This window comes from Onychomys torridus, chromosome X, assembly GCF_903995425.1.
Source record: "Onychomys torridus chromosome X, mOncTor1.1, whole genome shotgun sequence".
Lineage (NCBI taxonomy): Eukaryota > Metazoa > Chordata > Mammalia > Rodentia > Cricetidae > Onychomys > Onychomys torridus.
Genome location: NC_050466.1, coordinates 53366577 through 53380818, shown reverse-complemented (window position 1 = coordinate 53380818; position 14242 = coordinate 53366577). Strand labels below are relative to the sequence as shown.

The window sequence follows — 14242 nt, the reverse complement described above, 5'->3', positions numbered from 1 at the left end:
CTATTACTTTTTTATTACATTTGTATTTTAATTTTACACATCAGCCATGGGTTCCCCTGTCCTTCCCCCCTCCTGCACCCACCCCCACCTGGCCCTCATCCCCTCCCCTCCATTCTCATCTCCTCCAGGGCCAAGACTCCCCTGGGAATTCTTTTAAACTTGGTGGATTCAATACAGGCAGGTCCAGTCCCCTCCTTCCAGGCTGCACAAAGTGTCCCTGTGTAAGCCCCAGGTTCCAAACAGCCAGCTCATGCACTAAGGACAGGTCCAGGTCCCACAGCCTGAATGCCTCCCAAACAGTCCAAGCCACTCAACTGTCTCACTTATCCAGAGGGCCTGATCCCGCTGGGAACTCCACAGCCTTTGGTTCACAATTCATGTGCTTCCATTTGTTTGGCCTTTCGTCCTCATGATTTTTCCAATCCTGGGCTCAACAATTCACGCTCCCACTCTCCCTCCTCCTTCTCAACAACTGAACACATGGAGCTCCACCTGGGGCCTGGCTGAGGATCTTTGCATTCACTTCCATCAGTCACTGGATGAGAGTTCCAGCATGACCGTCAGTCAGGGTGTTTGGCCATCTGATCACCAGACTAGGTCAGATCAGGCTTTCTCTCAACCACTGCCAACAGTCTCCAGAGGATGCATCACTGTGGACTTCAGGGGATCTCTCTAGCACTCTGCCCACTCCTGTTCTCATGTGGTCCTCATCCATCATGGTCTACCATTCCTTGTTCTCCCTTTCTGTTCGTGATCCAGCTGGGATCTCTTACTCCCCTAAGCCTCCCTTCCCTCAAACCTTGCCCTTCATTTCTTCCACTCTCGTCCAGGTTTTTCATGTAGATCTCATCCATTTCTCTGTCATTGGGTGATCCTTGGGTCTTTCCTAGGGTCCCGTTTTCTAGGTAGCCCCCCTGGAGTTGTGTAGCAGTCTAGTCATCTTTGTTTTACATCTAGTATCCTCCTATGAGTGAGTACATACAATGTTTGTCCTTCTGAGTCTGGGTTTCCTCACTCAGGATGATTTTTTTCTAGATCCATCCATTTGCATGCTAACTTCATGATGTCATTGTTTTTCTCTGTGCAGTAGTACTCCATTGTGTATATGTACCATATTTTCTTTATCCATTCTTCAGTTGAAGGGCATCTAGGTTGTTTGCAGGTTCTGGCTATTATAAACAAAGCTGATATGAACATAGCTGAGCAAATGCCCTTGTGGTACAGTTGACCATTCCTTAGGTATATGCCCAAGAGTGCTACAGCTGGGTCTTGGGGAAGATGGATTCCCAATTTTCTAAGGAAGCACCATATTGATTTCCAAAGTGGCTGTACAAGCTGGCATTCCCAGCAGCAGTAGAGGAGAGTTCCCCTTGCTCCACATCCTCTCCAGCATAAGCTGTCTTCTGTGTTTTTGATCTTAGCCATTCTGACAGGTGTAAGGTGGTATCTCAGAGTCATTTTGATTTGCATTTCCCAGATAATTAGGGATGATGAGCAATTCCTTAAAAGTCTTTCAGCCATTTGAACTTCCTCTGTTGAGAATTCTCTGTTTAGTCCTATAGCCCATTTCTTAATTGGACTGTTGGGCATTTGATGTCTAATTTCTTGAGTTCTTTATATCTTCTGGATATCAGCCCTCTGTCAGATGTGGGGTTGGTGAAGACCTTTTCCCATTCTGTAAGCTGTCGCTTTGTCTTGTTGCCCATGTCCTTTGCTCTACAAAAGCTTCTCAGTTTCAACAGGTCCCATTGATTGATTGTTTCTCTCAGTGTCTGTGCTACTGGTGTTATATTTAGAAAGTGATCTCCGGTGCCAATGCGTTCAAGAGTACTTCCTACTTTCTCTTCTATCAGGTTCAGAGTAGCTGGATTTATGTTGAGGTCTTTGATCCACTTGGACTTAAGTTTTGTGCATGGTGACAGATATGGAACTACTTGCAGCCTTCTACACATTGACATCCAGTTATGCCAGCACTATTTGTTGAAGATGCTTTCTTTTTTCCATTGTACATTTTTGGCTTCTTTGTCAAAAATTATATGTTCATAGGTGTGCGGGTTAGTGTCAGGGTCTTCAATTCGATTCCATTGGGCCACATGTCAGTTTTTATGCCAGTACCAAGCTGTTTTTATTACTGTAGCTCTATAGTAGAGCTTGAGGTCGGGGATTGTGATGCCTCCAGAGGTTGTTTTATTGTACAGGATTCTTTTGGCTATCCTGGGTTTTTTGTTTTTCCATATGAAGTTGAGTATTATTCTTTCCAGATCTGTGAAGAATTGTGTTGGTAATTTGATGGGGATTGTGTTGAATGTGTAGATTGCTTTTGGTAACATCGCCATTTTTACTATGTTAATTCTGCCTATCCATGAGCATGGGAGGTCTTTCCATTTTCTTACATCTTCAATTTCTTTTTTCAGGGACTTAAAGTTCTTGTCATGTAGGTCCTTCGCATGCTTAGTTAGAGTAACCCCAAGGTATTTTATATCATTCGTGGCTATTGTAAATGGTGATGTAACTCTGATTTCCTTCTCAGCCTGTTTGTCTATTGTATATAGGAGGGCTGCTGATTTTTTTGTATCCTGCTATGTTGCTGAAGGTTTTTATTAGCCGTATCAGTTCCTTGGTTGAATTTTTGGGGTCACTCATATATACTATCATGTCATCTGCAAATAGGGAAAGCTTGACTTCTTCCTTTCCAATTTGTATCCCCTTAATCTCTTTATGTTTTCTTATGTCTCTGGCTAGAACTTCAAGTACTATATTGAATAACTACGGGGAGAGGGGACAGCCTTGCCTTGTTCCTGATTTTAGTGGTATTGCTTTGAGTTTCTCTCCATTTAATTTGATATTGGCTGTTGGCTTGCTGTAGATTGCCTTTATTATGTTTAGGTATGTTCCCTGTATTCCTGATCACTCCAAGACCTTTATCATGAAGGGGTGTTGGATTTTGTCAAATGCCTTTTCTGCATCTAGTGAGATGATCATGTGGTTTTTTTCTTTGAGTTTGTTTATATGGTGTATTACATTGACGGACTTTCGTATGTTGAACCACCCTTGCATCCCTGGGATGAAGCCTACTTGATCATGGTGGATAATTGTTTTGATGTGTTCTTGGAGTCTGTTTGCCAGTATTTTATTGAGTATTTTTGCATCAATATTCATGAGGGAGATTGGTCTGTAGTTCTCTTTCTTTGTTGCATCTTTGTTTGGTTTAGGAATCAGGGTAATTTTAGCCTCATAGAAGGAGTTTGGTAAGGTTCTTTCTGTTTCTATTGTATGGAACAATTTAAAGAGTATTGGTATCAAGTCTTCTTTGAAGATCTGGTAGAATTCTTCACTGAAACCATCTGGTCCTGGCCTCTTTTTTGGTTGGGAGACTTTTAATGACTGATTCTATTTCCTTAGGAGTTATTGGACTATTTAAATGGTTTATCTGGTCTTGATTTAACTTAGGTATGTGGTACCTATCCAGAAAATTACCCATTTCTTTTAGATTTTCCAGTTTTGTGGAGTAGAGCTTTTTTGAATTATGCCCTGATGATTCTCTGGATTTCCTCATTGTCTGTTGTTATGTCCCCCTTTTCATTTCTGATTTTGTTAATTTGGATGCCTCTCTCTGTCTTTTGGTTACTTTGGATAAGAGCTTCTCTATCTTGTTGATCTTCTCAAAGAACCAACTCTTTGTTTCATTAATCCTTTGTATTGTTCTCTTTATTTCTATTTTATTGATTTCAGCTCTCAATTTGATAATTTCCTGGCATCTGTTCCTCCTGGGAGACTTTGCTTCTTCCTGTTCAAAGGCTTTCAGGTGTACTGTCAAGTCATTAGCGAGAGATTTCTCCAGCTTCTTTATGTGGGCATTTAATGCTATAAATTTCCCACTTAGCACTGCTTTCCTAGTATCCCATAAGTTTGGGTATGTGGTGTATTTATTTTCATTAATCTCTAGGAAGTCTTTAATTTCTTTCTTTATTTCTTCATTAACCCATTGGTGATTCAGTTGAGCATTATTCAGATTCCATGAGATTGTAGGATTTCTGTAGTTTTTTCTGTTATTGAAATCTAACTTTAAACCATGGTGGTCCGACAGAACACAGGAGTTTATTCCAATTGTTTTGTATCTTTTGAGATTTGCTTTGTGGCCAAGTATGTGGTCGATTTTAGAGAAGGTTCCATGGGTTGCTGAGAAGAAGGTATATTCTTTTTTGTTTGGGTGGAATGTTCTATAGATATCGATTAAGTCCATTTGAGTCATAATATCAGTTAAGTCCATTATGTCTCTGTTAAGTTTCAATTTGGCCGATCTGTCCAGAGGTGAAAGTGGGGTGTTGAAGTCTCCCACTATTAATGTGTGGGGTTTTATATGTGATTTAAGCTTTAGTAATGTTTCTGTTACATATGTGGGTGCCCTTGTGTTTGATGCATAAATGTTCAGAATTGAGACTTCATCTTGGTGGATCTTTCCTTTGATGAATGTGTAATGTCCTTCATCATCTCTTTTGACTGATTTTAGTTTGAAGTCTATTTTGCTGCATATTAGGATGGCTACACCAGCTTGCTTCTTAAGTCCATTTGATTGGAAAGTCTTTTCCCAGCCTTTTATTCTTAGGAAGTGTCTGTCTTTGAATCTGAGGTGTGTTTCTTGTATGCAGCTGAAAGATGTTTCCTGTTTTTGTATCCATTCTGTTATTCTATGTCTTTTTATAGGTGAATTAAGTCCATTGATATTAAGGGATATTAATGGCCAATGATTGTTCATTCCTGTTATTATTTTTATTTTTTGGTGGTAGTGTGTGTGTACTTCTTTTCTTTGGGGTTTACTGCTGTGGTGTTATCTATTGCCTGTGTTTTTGAGGGTGTATCTGCCTTCCTTAGGTTGGAATTTTCCTTCTAGTGCTTTCTGTAGGGCTGGGTTTGTGAGTGAGTATTGTTTAAATCTGGTTTTGTCTTGGAATGTCTTGTTCATTCCATGTATGATGATTGAAAGTTTTGCTGGGTATATTAGTGTAGGCTGGCATCCATGGTCTCTTAGTGTCTACCTTACATCTGTCCTGGTCCTTCTGGCTTTCAAAGTCTCCATTGAGAAATCGAGTGTTATTCTGATGGGTTTGCCTTTATAGGTCACTTGGCCTTTTTCCTTTGCTGCTCTTAATATTCTTTCTTTATTCTGTACGTTTAGTTGTTTAATTATTCTGTGGCGAGGGAACTTTGGGGGGGGGTCTAGTCTGTTTCGTGTTCTATAGGCTTCTTGTATCTTCATAGGCATTTCCTTCTTTAAGTTGGGAACGTTTTCTTCTATGATCTTGTTAAATATATTTTCTGTGCCTTTGAGTTGGTATTCTTCTCCTTCCTCTATCCCTATTATTTGTAGGTTTGATCTTTTCATGGTGTCCCAAATTTCTTGGACATTTTGGGTCATGATTTTGTTTGCTTTAGTGTTTTCTTTGACTGATGAATCTATTTCTTCTACCATATCTTCAGCACCAGAGATCCTCTCTTCCATCTCTTGCATTCCCTTGGTTATACTTGCATCTGAATTTCCTGTTCATTTACTCAGATTTTCTATTTCCAGCATTCCTTCTGCTAGTGTCTTCTTCATTTTATCTGTTTCCCTTTTCAGGTCTTGGACTATTTCCCTCATCTGTTTCTTTTTTTTTTTCATGATTTTCTTTCATGTTTTTTTCTGCTTTTTTTGTCCTTTCCTCTAGTTTTTTATAGTGTTCTTCCCATATTTTGTTTGTCTGTTCCTCCACTTTATTTTTTATTCCTTCTATATAAGGCTTTAGCCTCTTCATGATGTTACTTATAAGGTTGTTTTCTTCTTCTTCTTCCATTCTGTGATGTTCAGGTCTAGCTTTTGGAGGAGGGCTAGGTTCTGGTGATGCTCTATTGCTCTTTATTTTGTTGTATGTACTTCTGCTTTGACATCTGCCCATTTCCTTGTAGATTCATTCTTGGTCTTATCAGTGCACTTGGTTCAGACAGAGCTGACAGATTTAGGGAGCCTCTCTCTGGCCCAGATGGGAGTTCTGTTCCAGATGGGAGTGCTGGCTGGATGGGAGCTGGGGGCTGGTCTCTGAGTCTCAGGAAGTGGCTGGGGTCTAGAACAGATGGGTATGGGGGCAGTGTGTGGAGATTGCAGCATCTGCCTGCCGTCTTGGAAAAGGGTAACCTTCCGGCAGGGCCTGCCAAATGGCCAGAAACTGGGGCCAAGTTGGGCAGGTCTTGCTGGGATGGCTGGTGCCCAGGAGTGGGACCTAGAGGCGGGGGCCTCTCTGACTATAACCTCAGGCACTCACCTCTAGTCCAAATGGGAGTTCCTGGTCAGGATGGAAACTGGGGGCTGGTTTCTAAGTCTCTGGAAGTGGCTGGAGTCTCGGCAAGATGGGTGTGGGGGCAGGGTTTGGAGTTTGCAAGGTCCACTGGAGGGTCTTGGAGAAGGGGAACCTTCCCATTGGGGTTGGGGGGTCCTGCCCTATGGCCAGAACCTGGAGCCAAGTTGGGCAGGTCTTCCCAGGAAAGGCTGGTACCCAGGGCTGGGACCTAGGTGCGGGCCTCTCTGGGTGTGAGTCCAGGCACTCACCTCTGGTCCAGATGGGAGTTCCCAAAACTTTATTTTTTATTCAAATGTTATTCACACTAGCTTCATCTCTTCTTACTAGATTATGAGCTTCTTCAAAACAGATACTGTATCTTGTTCATGTCTATATTCCCATGTCTTTCCTGGCATATATATACCCTAATACATATTATACATCTTTGAAATAAATATGTAGTAATATTAATTAAGGGTTAAAAAAAGGTACAACTTTCTATAAGGGAAGAACAATTAGGAAATAGATCTTTTTCTTCATTAAAATTACCAAACTAGATTCAGTCATTTCTGATATAATGTACTATAATTTCAATATGTTTTCTTTTATCCACTGAAAAAAAGAATTTACTTTGCTTTCTTTAGCATTCAAGTATTTCATTGTCTTAAACATGAAGGAACAGGTGGCAGGACACTGTTAGTAGATGGATTCTATGCAGCACAACAAGTACTTCAAAAAGCACCTAAGGAATTCGAACTCCTCAGCAAAGTGCCATTGAAGCATGAGTATATTGAAAATGTTGGAGAATGTCACAACCACATGATTGGGGTTGGGCCAGTCTTAAATATCTACCCATGGAATAAAGAGCTCTATTTGATCAGGTGAGTACCAAACAACTATTCTCCCATTTGATAAATTTATTATATGTCAACCTCTTGACTAATGTATCCACCTATCTCCTGGAATCATCATTTGGCTGTCTTATAGAACATACAGTGTATCATATTCAAAGTCTAGTTCAGAGGCTCCACTCACCTTAAGCTCACCTGTTTACATATTTGCTCATGTTTCATTGAATGATATATCCACTAAGTTGCCCAAAGGAAAAACTAAATGCCACCTTCAACCAGTCTATCTCCCTCACACTATGCAACCAATCTAACTAGATTTACCTAATAATTTTCCTCTAAGTACCCAGTGCCTCCTATTCACAATACTACCTTTTGTGTGAGACCACCATCACCTCTACACAGTACCAATGATTTCACCCTTACCCACCTTCTATACATTTTGTGTGTTGTAGCTAGAGAAATCTTTTAAATTTTATTATTGTGTGTTTATGTGTGAGAATATGTAAGTGTATATATGCCATTGTACATGTGTGAAGGTCACAAGAACACTTTTCAGGGGTTGGTTCTCTCAGCATTGGATCAAGAAATTGAAGTCAGGCGTGTGTGTGTGTGTGTGTGTGTGTGTGTGTGTGTGTGTGTGTGTAAATACTTGTACAGCAAGTGACTTTCCCTGCTGAGCCATCTCACAGGCCCTGAAGTAATTTTTTTGAAATACAAATATTACTTTATCATTCTCCTGTGAAAATCCTAGATCCACTCAGTATCTTCCAAAGAACCAAGGTATTCTCTTAACTTACACAGTTTTTGCATGGCCTGCCCCCTTCTATTGTTGTAGCTTCAACTAATACAACTCATGTTTCCTACAAAAATTCTGCCCAGGACATACTACATTGCTTCATATTTTAAGTTGTTTTCCATGTTGCAGCCAAGATTTTTTTATGTTATTTTACTTCCATTTAAGCTAACTTCTACAGGACATCATTATTCCACAAACACTTCTTGAGTATGTACAAAGATACAGGCACTGCTTTTGATGCCACAGTTAATAATTGTGAGAAAAACATGAGAAAATTTATGGTTGTCATATAAATCTCATTCTAATAGAAGAAGCTATTTTATTTTTTAAAAGCAAATATAATATATGTTATATCAAATGTTAATGAAGTAAGGAAGGAGATGTGGAGTACAAAGGCAGCTTGATAAGAACTGGAAAAGGTAACAATGTAGCACAGGAAAGGTCAATGCTTTGCAGCCTTAACCAAGTCACTTAACCTATTTGTCATGAGTTTTTGAGTTTCAATAATACCAACCATACCCATTGTTAAAAATAAGTTGTCATCTCTATCCTTTACCCTGGGAGGCAGAAGGAATTATGTCAATAGTAACTCGTTTTTCTTGGATTTCCCAGAAATACTCCCTCAGTCATCTCTTGTATACCCACTATATAAAATAAGAAGTATCTCCAATGTTTTATTATGAACACCTTAACAAATTGAAATTAAAATCATTTAATGTGGAAAAGCTCAGCCTTCCACCAGCTTCCTACCATTAAGATATTACTATTCTTATTTTATCATGCAACCCTCCATTTCTCTGTCCATCTGTCATGGTTAGTTTTGATGTCAACTCAACACAAGCTAGAAGTCCCCTGAGAGGAGGGAATCTCAATTGAGATAATGCTTCCATAAGATTGGCTTGTAGACAAACCTATAAGGCATTTTCTTAATTAATGATTAATGTGGGAAGTTCCAGTCTATTGTGGGTGGTGCCATCCCTGGGCTGGTGGTCCTAGGTACTATAAGAAAGCAGGCTGAGCAAGTCAGAAGAAGCAAGCCAGTAGAAAACAGCACTCCTTCATGGCCTTTACATCAGCTCCTGCCTCCAGGTTCCTGCCTTGTTTGAGTTCCTGTCCTGATTTCCTTCATTGGTAAACAGAAATGTGGATGTGTAAGCTGAATAAGCCCTTTCCTCCCCAAGTTGTTTTGGTAATAGAGTTTCTCCACAGCAAAAGAAACCCTAAGACACCATCTATCCACACATTAGTTGGTCATGTTTTTTAAAGCATTTTAAAGTATATTGCAGATACGAGTATATCTCACACTAAAATACTTCAATATTTATATAAAATAGAGTTCAGTATGGTTTTATACCTTTTTGTTTTCAAGTGAAAAGTATATATACTAATGTTTTAAAATGTTAAATACAAACTTATGGTGATTTGAGAAATGAATATACTTCTGTGTCATGAATCTATATCAATATTTAAAATATTATCCTCAATAGAGGAAGTACTTTTCTATTTTCCAGTCATACCCTGCATATATAGCCCCAAAGGAAGCCACTGTTTGTTTTGTTGGTTTAAATGATAAGATATAAATAAAATATAAAAATTATATCTAAGTTGTTTCTAGTTTAGTTTCATTATGATTGAAATTGAAATAAATTTTTCCATAAAAGTACTTTTGTGAATATATATTTTCATTTCAACCACATAAATACATATGGATGTGTATTAGTTACTTTTCTCATTGCTGTGACAAAATACCTAACAAAAGCAATTCAGGGAAGGAAGGTTTTATTCTGGCTCATAGTTGGAGAGTGAGGTAACAGGTTACAAACCATAGTCAGGGAGCAGAGAGAGATGAATGCTGGTGCTCAGCCCACTTTCTCCTTTATATTTAATTCAGGGCTCTGGCCCATGGAATGGTGCCACTCACACTCAGGGTGGGGCCTCCTTACTCAGTTACACCTCTCTGGAAACACCCTCAGAGATTTGCCCAAAAGTTTGTCTCTCAGGCGACTTTAGATTATGTCAACTTGATAATCAGTGTTAGTCATCACAGAATAGCACAGATATGTCATAGAATCGAGGAATGTTTAGTTTCAGTAAATAATGTTTGCCAAACTAGTTGTACCATTTTATACCCTCATAAAGAAAGAATGAAAGTTGCATCTGCTTCAAGTACTTACCAGTACTTGGTTCTGTCAGTTGCATTCATTTTAGCTACTGTTATAGATACTTTTTTAGGATAGCCTTATGAGCAAGTGTTCACAGGAATTGGATAATTCTATCTGCATGGCGCTATCAACAATGAGTAAAATATTAGAGAGATCCAATTACTTAAAATAATAAGCTGTGACATATTTATTCTTTCCAAGTTTCAGTTGCCTTATGTATAAAAGATGGCTAATAACAGTTTACCTTCTGGGATAGAGAAATAAGCCAATAAAATAGTATTTATACAGCTACCAAATATGTAGGACTGAAGCCTCTTAGAAAGAGTATTGAGTGTCAACACCATGTTAAAGACTGTTTCCTCACTGTCTTCCTCATATGGACATGGCTCTTAAAAGCCTGAGAGGAAGCACTATTCATTATGGCCTTTCATTTGATTCACTGATAGTGGTCCTGTGAGGTCTGCTAAGCAGGTATTTATTTAACATATGAGGAAAAAAGAATATTGGTTCTAATTATGCTATGTACTAAAACCAACAAATGCCATCTGAAACCATTATTTATCTTTGAAAGGAAGACCTTTAGCAGAGTCTACTAAAATCTGACAATATACATACCTGCAGTAAAATGTAGTTTTGTTTTTTTTAACTCTGTGAGGGCCCTCCACCCAGCTCCCAAATAAATACACAGAGACTTATTCTTACTTATGAATATCCTGCTTTAGCTTGGCTTGTTCCTAGTGAGCTTTTCTTAAAGTAGCTCATCTATCTTTTGCCTTTGGACTTTTAACTTTCTTTTTTCCTTCTTACTCTGTGGCTGTTTGTGTGGCTGGGTGGCTGGTTGCTGGCATCCTCCTCTCCTCCTTTTCTTGTTCCTCGCTCTCTCTCATTCTTCTTTCTCCTCCTATTTATTCTCTCTGCCTGGCATCCCTGCCTATCACTTTCCTGCCTGGCTATTGGCTGTTCAGCTTTTTATTAGACCAATCAGGTGTTTTGGGCAGGCAAAGTAATACACCTTCACAGAGTTAAACAAATGCAACATGAAAGAATACAATGTATTTGTATAATTAAACAAATATCCCACAGCATAAACAAATGTAACACATCTTAAACCAATTTTCCACAACATTTCCCCCTTTTTGTCTAAATAAAAATGAAAGGTTTTAACTTTAACATAATAAAATCACATACAACAAAAACAGTTATCAAGTAAGAATTACATTTACAACATTCAGTCCATATGTATTTAGCAAAGTCAGAGAAAATACTCCATTACCTATCTTATATTAGTGATTCCAAAGTTTTACACCTAATTTACTTTCTATCATAACTAAGGAAAACTATAACTCTAAATATTTAGTCTTTAGCTCCACCAACAACCCCAGAAGGATGTAATATTACCTAACAACAGAGACATCTAGCTTCCTAGACAGTCACCCAAAGTTCCTCTGCAACATTGGGACATTCATCTTCAGCCTACATGACTAGAATATCTGGCAGACTTTTCAGTGAAGCAGAAATTTGAAGGATTAGCCTGCCTTGTATTGGTAAAGCTCATCAGTTGCTTTCCTCTGTGTCCTGCAGAATATCTGGCAAATTTTTCTGTGAAGGAGAAATCTCAAAAAACTGTCCTTCCTTGTCTTGGCAGAATTCAACAGTCCCTTTCCTGTGTCTCGCTTGTCCAGTCTGTACAACATACTGTCAGCAGTCAAGGCAAGAACAGTTTCTTGCCAAAATGGCTAGCCTTGTGACATTGAAAGCAAACTCCATATGGAGTTTCTTCAATGCCCATCATCCTTTTATGAAGTAAATTGCTGATGCCAGGATCAGATATGTCTCATTGTCATGAAAAACTTTAGGTTATTGAACATTAACATCTTAATTGCCATATTATTAAATATCCTAAATGCCATATTCTGTAGGTCTTTGAAGTGTTTGAAAAATCATCTATCTAAAATATATGTGTTTGACCTTGAAAACATACCTAATGTGACTACAAGTTTGATTATTATAGATTAACTACTAACTGTAGATGTAACCGTCTTGTTAAATAAGAAACACAGAGCCAATTGCAGAGTTAAAAGGCAAGAGTTCAGAGCAATAGCTGAGAGCTGAAAACCTTACCCTTCACTGCTTCTGCTGTCTTTCCTCTCAGCAAGAGAGCTACTTCCTGTGTCCTGTCTTTTATATAGACTTTCTGTTCTGCCTTCTCATTGGTTGTAAACCCAGCCACATGACCTCCTCCTCCTCACTGCCTGTCTGTACAGACCTCCAGGTCTTCTATGGTTGGTATTGAGATTAAAGGCATGTGTCTCCATGCTGGCTGTATCTTTGAACACACAGAGATCCTGTCTAGCTCTGCCTCCCAAGTGCTGGGATTAAAGGTAAGCACCACCACCACCCAGCTTCTGCTATGGCTTGCTCTGACCCCAAGGCAACTTTATTAATATACAAATAAAATCACATTTCAGTACAAATAAAATATCAATATATTTCCCCTTTTCTATTTTAATAAAAGGAAAAAAGTTATAACTAATATAAGAAAAACTATATACAAAAGTATAATAACTATATACCATATATACAAGCAATAAATATCTAAAAAATGCCTCATCCATTCATATTTGACAAATTCAGAGAAAATAATTCCATTATCTATTCTATTTTGGTAAGTCCAAAATGTACCTGATTCATTTTCTATCCTAACTTATATTACTAACAGAACTGTCTTATAACATCTTTCAAATTTATACACTTACTTACACCTCTTAGTGAGTTTCTTTTCTGAAATTCATAACAAGGAAAACTATAACTAGCTGATCTTCAACTCCCTCAGAGACCCAAGAAGGAAATACTACTACCTAATAAAAAATAAAAACAGGAAGTGCATGCAAGCAGCTTCCAAAAAAAAATGTGAGTTGACAGAAACAGCCAGCTGCCTGGACAATCACCTGAGGTTTCTCCACAGTGTTGGGGCATCATCTTTGGCCTATAGGCTAGGCGTATCTGACAGACTCATTTGTGACTAGGATGTATATAAGATCAACAGTTCAACCTCACATTTGGTGAGAGCAGTCCATGTACCAGAAACACCTGAATTCCATTAATGTCATGTCATGATTCAGGATTTTAATTTCTGGAAATTATTGATGTTTTTTTTAATTCAGCTGTCCATTCTTCTTGGCTGTGTGTGTGTTTGGCTTCATCTTGGCATCCCATTCTTCTCCACATCCCTCTATTAAATGCCAGTCTACTGTTGAGAAGGGTGAGCTTAGTTATTATTCAAGAATAACTGTTTCATCTGCTGTTCCACTGCACCTCAGAAGCCATTGGCCCACTGCCTGTTCAGCTGCCTTCAAAGAAAAGGTCATGGTACCTTTTCCAGATTGCAAAGGCTACTCACTTCAGGGATGGTGCCACATTGTCCTGGCTTCATAAGATGCCTTTTGTTAAAGCCACAACCACACTTGTTTTTGGCAAGAATTGGTAGTTCTTTATTTCATGTCCTATCTGTCAGCAGTTGATTCAAGGATACTTTGTTGTCCAGTGGCTAACTTTTGCCACAATGAAAGTTAACGTCATATGCAGTTTCTTCAATCCCCATATTTTCTCTGAAGTAGATTGGTACTGCCAGGAGCCAACATGTCTCATAGTCATAACAAAAAAGAAAAAATTCCTAAGTTATTAAAACATTTTAAATGCCATATTCTGTAGATCTCTGAAGGGTTTGAAGACGACCTGTCTATCTAAAATATATGTTTGATCTTGAAAACACACTTAATATGACTACAAGTTTGATTGTAATGTCTAACTACTAACTTTCATTTCTATATATCCTAATAGTTGGTAATAATAACATTCAAGGATCAGCAAATTGCATTACATTGTTAAATGAATGGTATAAGTACAATATCAATATCTTGAGCAAGATTAAAAATATGTGTATGACATATTCTAACTATATATATATAGATAGATATATAGATATATATATATAGAGAGAGAGAGAGACAGAGACAGAGACAGAGACAGAGACACAGAAACACAGAGACACACAGAGAGAGTAATTGTCATTTTCTTTTTTTTAAACAAGCACCTTAAATCTAATCTCCTTTGCCTAGCCCT

At 38.4% G+C, this 14242-nt stretch overlaps 1 protein-coding gene across 1 annotated transcript in view; it reads left to right on the top strand.

Moving 5' to 3' along the window:
* The window catches only part of Tmlhe (trimethyllysine hydroxylase, epsilon), a 45959-nt gene that overhangs the window by 23748 nt on the left and 7969 nt on the right, over window positions 1-14242 (top strand). Inside the window, exon 5 of the mRNA XM_036175389.1 lies at window positions 6956-7192. Within this exon, the coding sequence (XP_036031282.1) occupies window positions 6956-7192 (237 nt within the window). The remainder of the gene's footprint in view (window positions 1-6955; window positions 7193-14242) is intronic.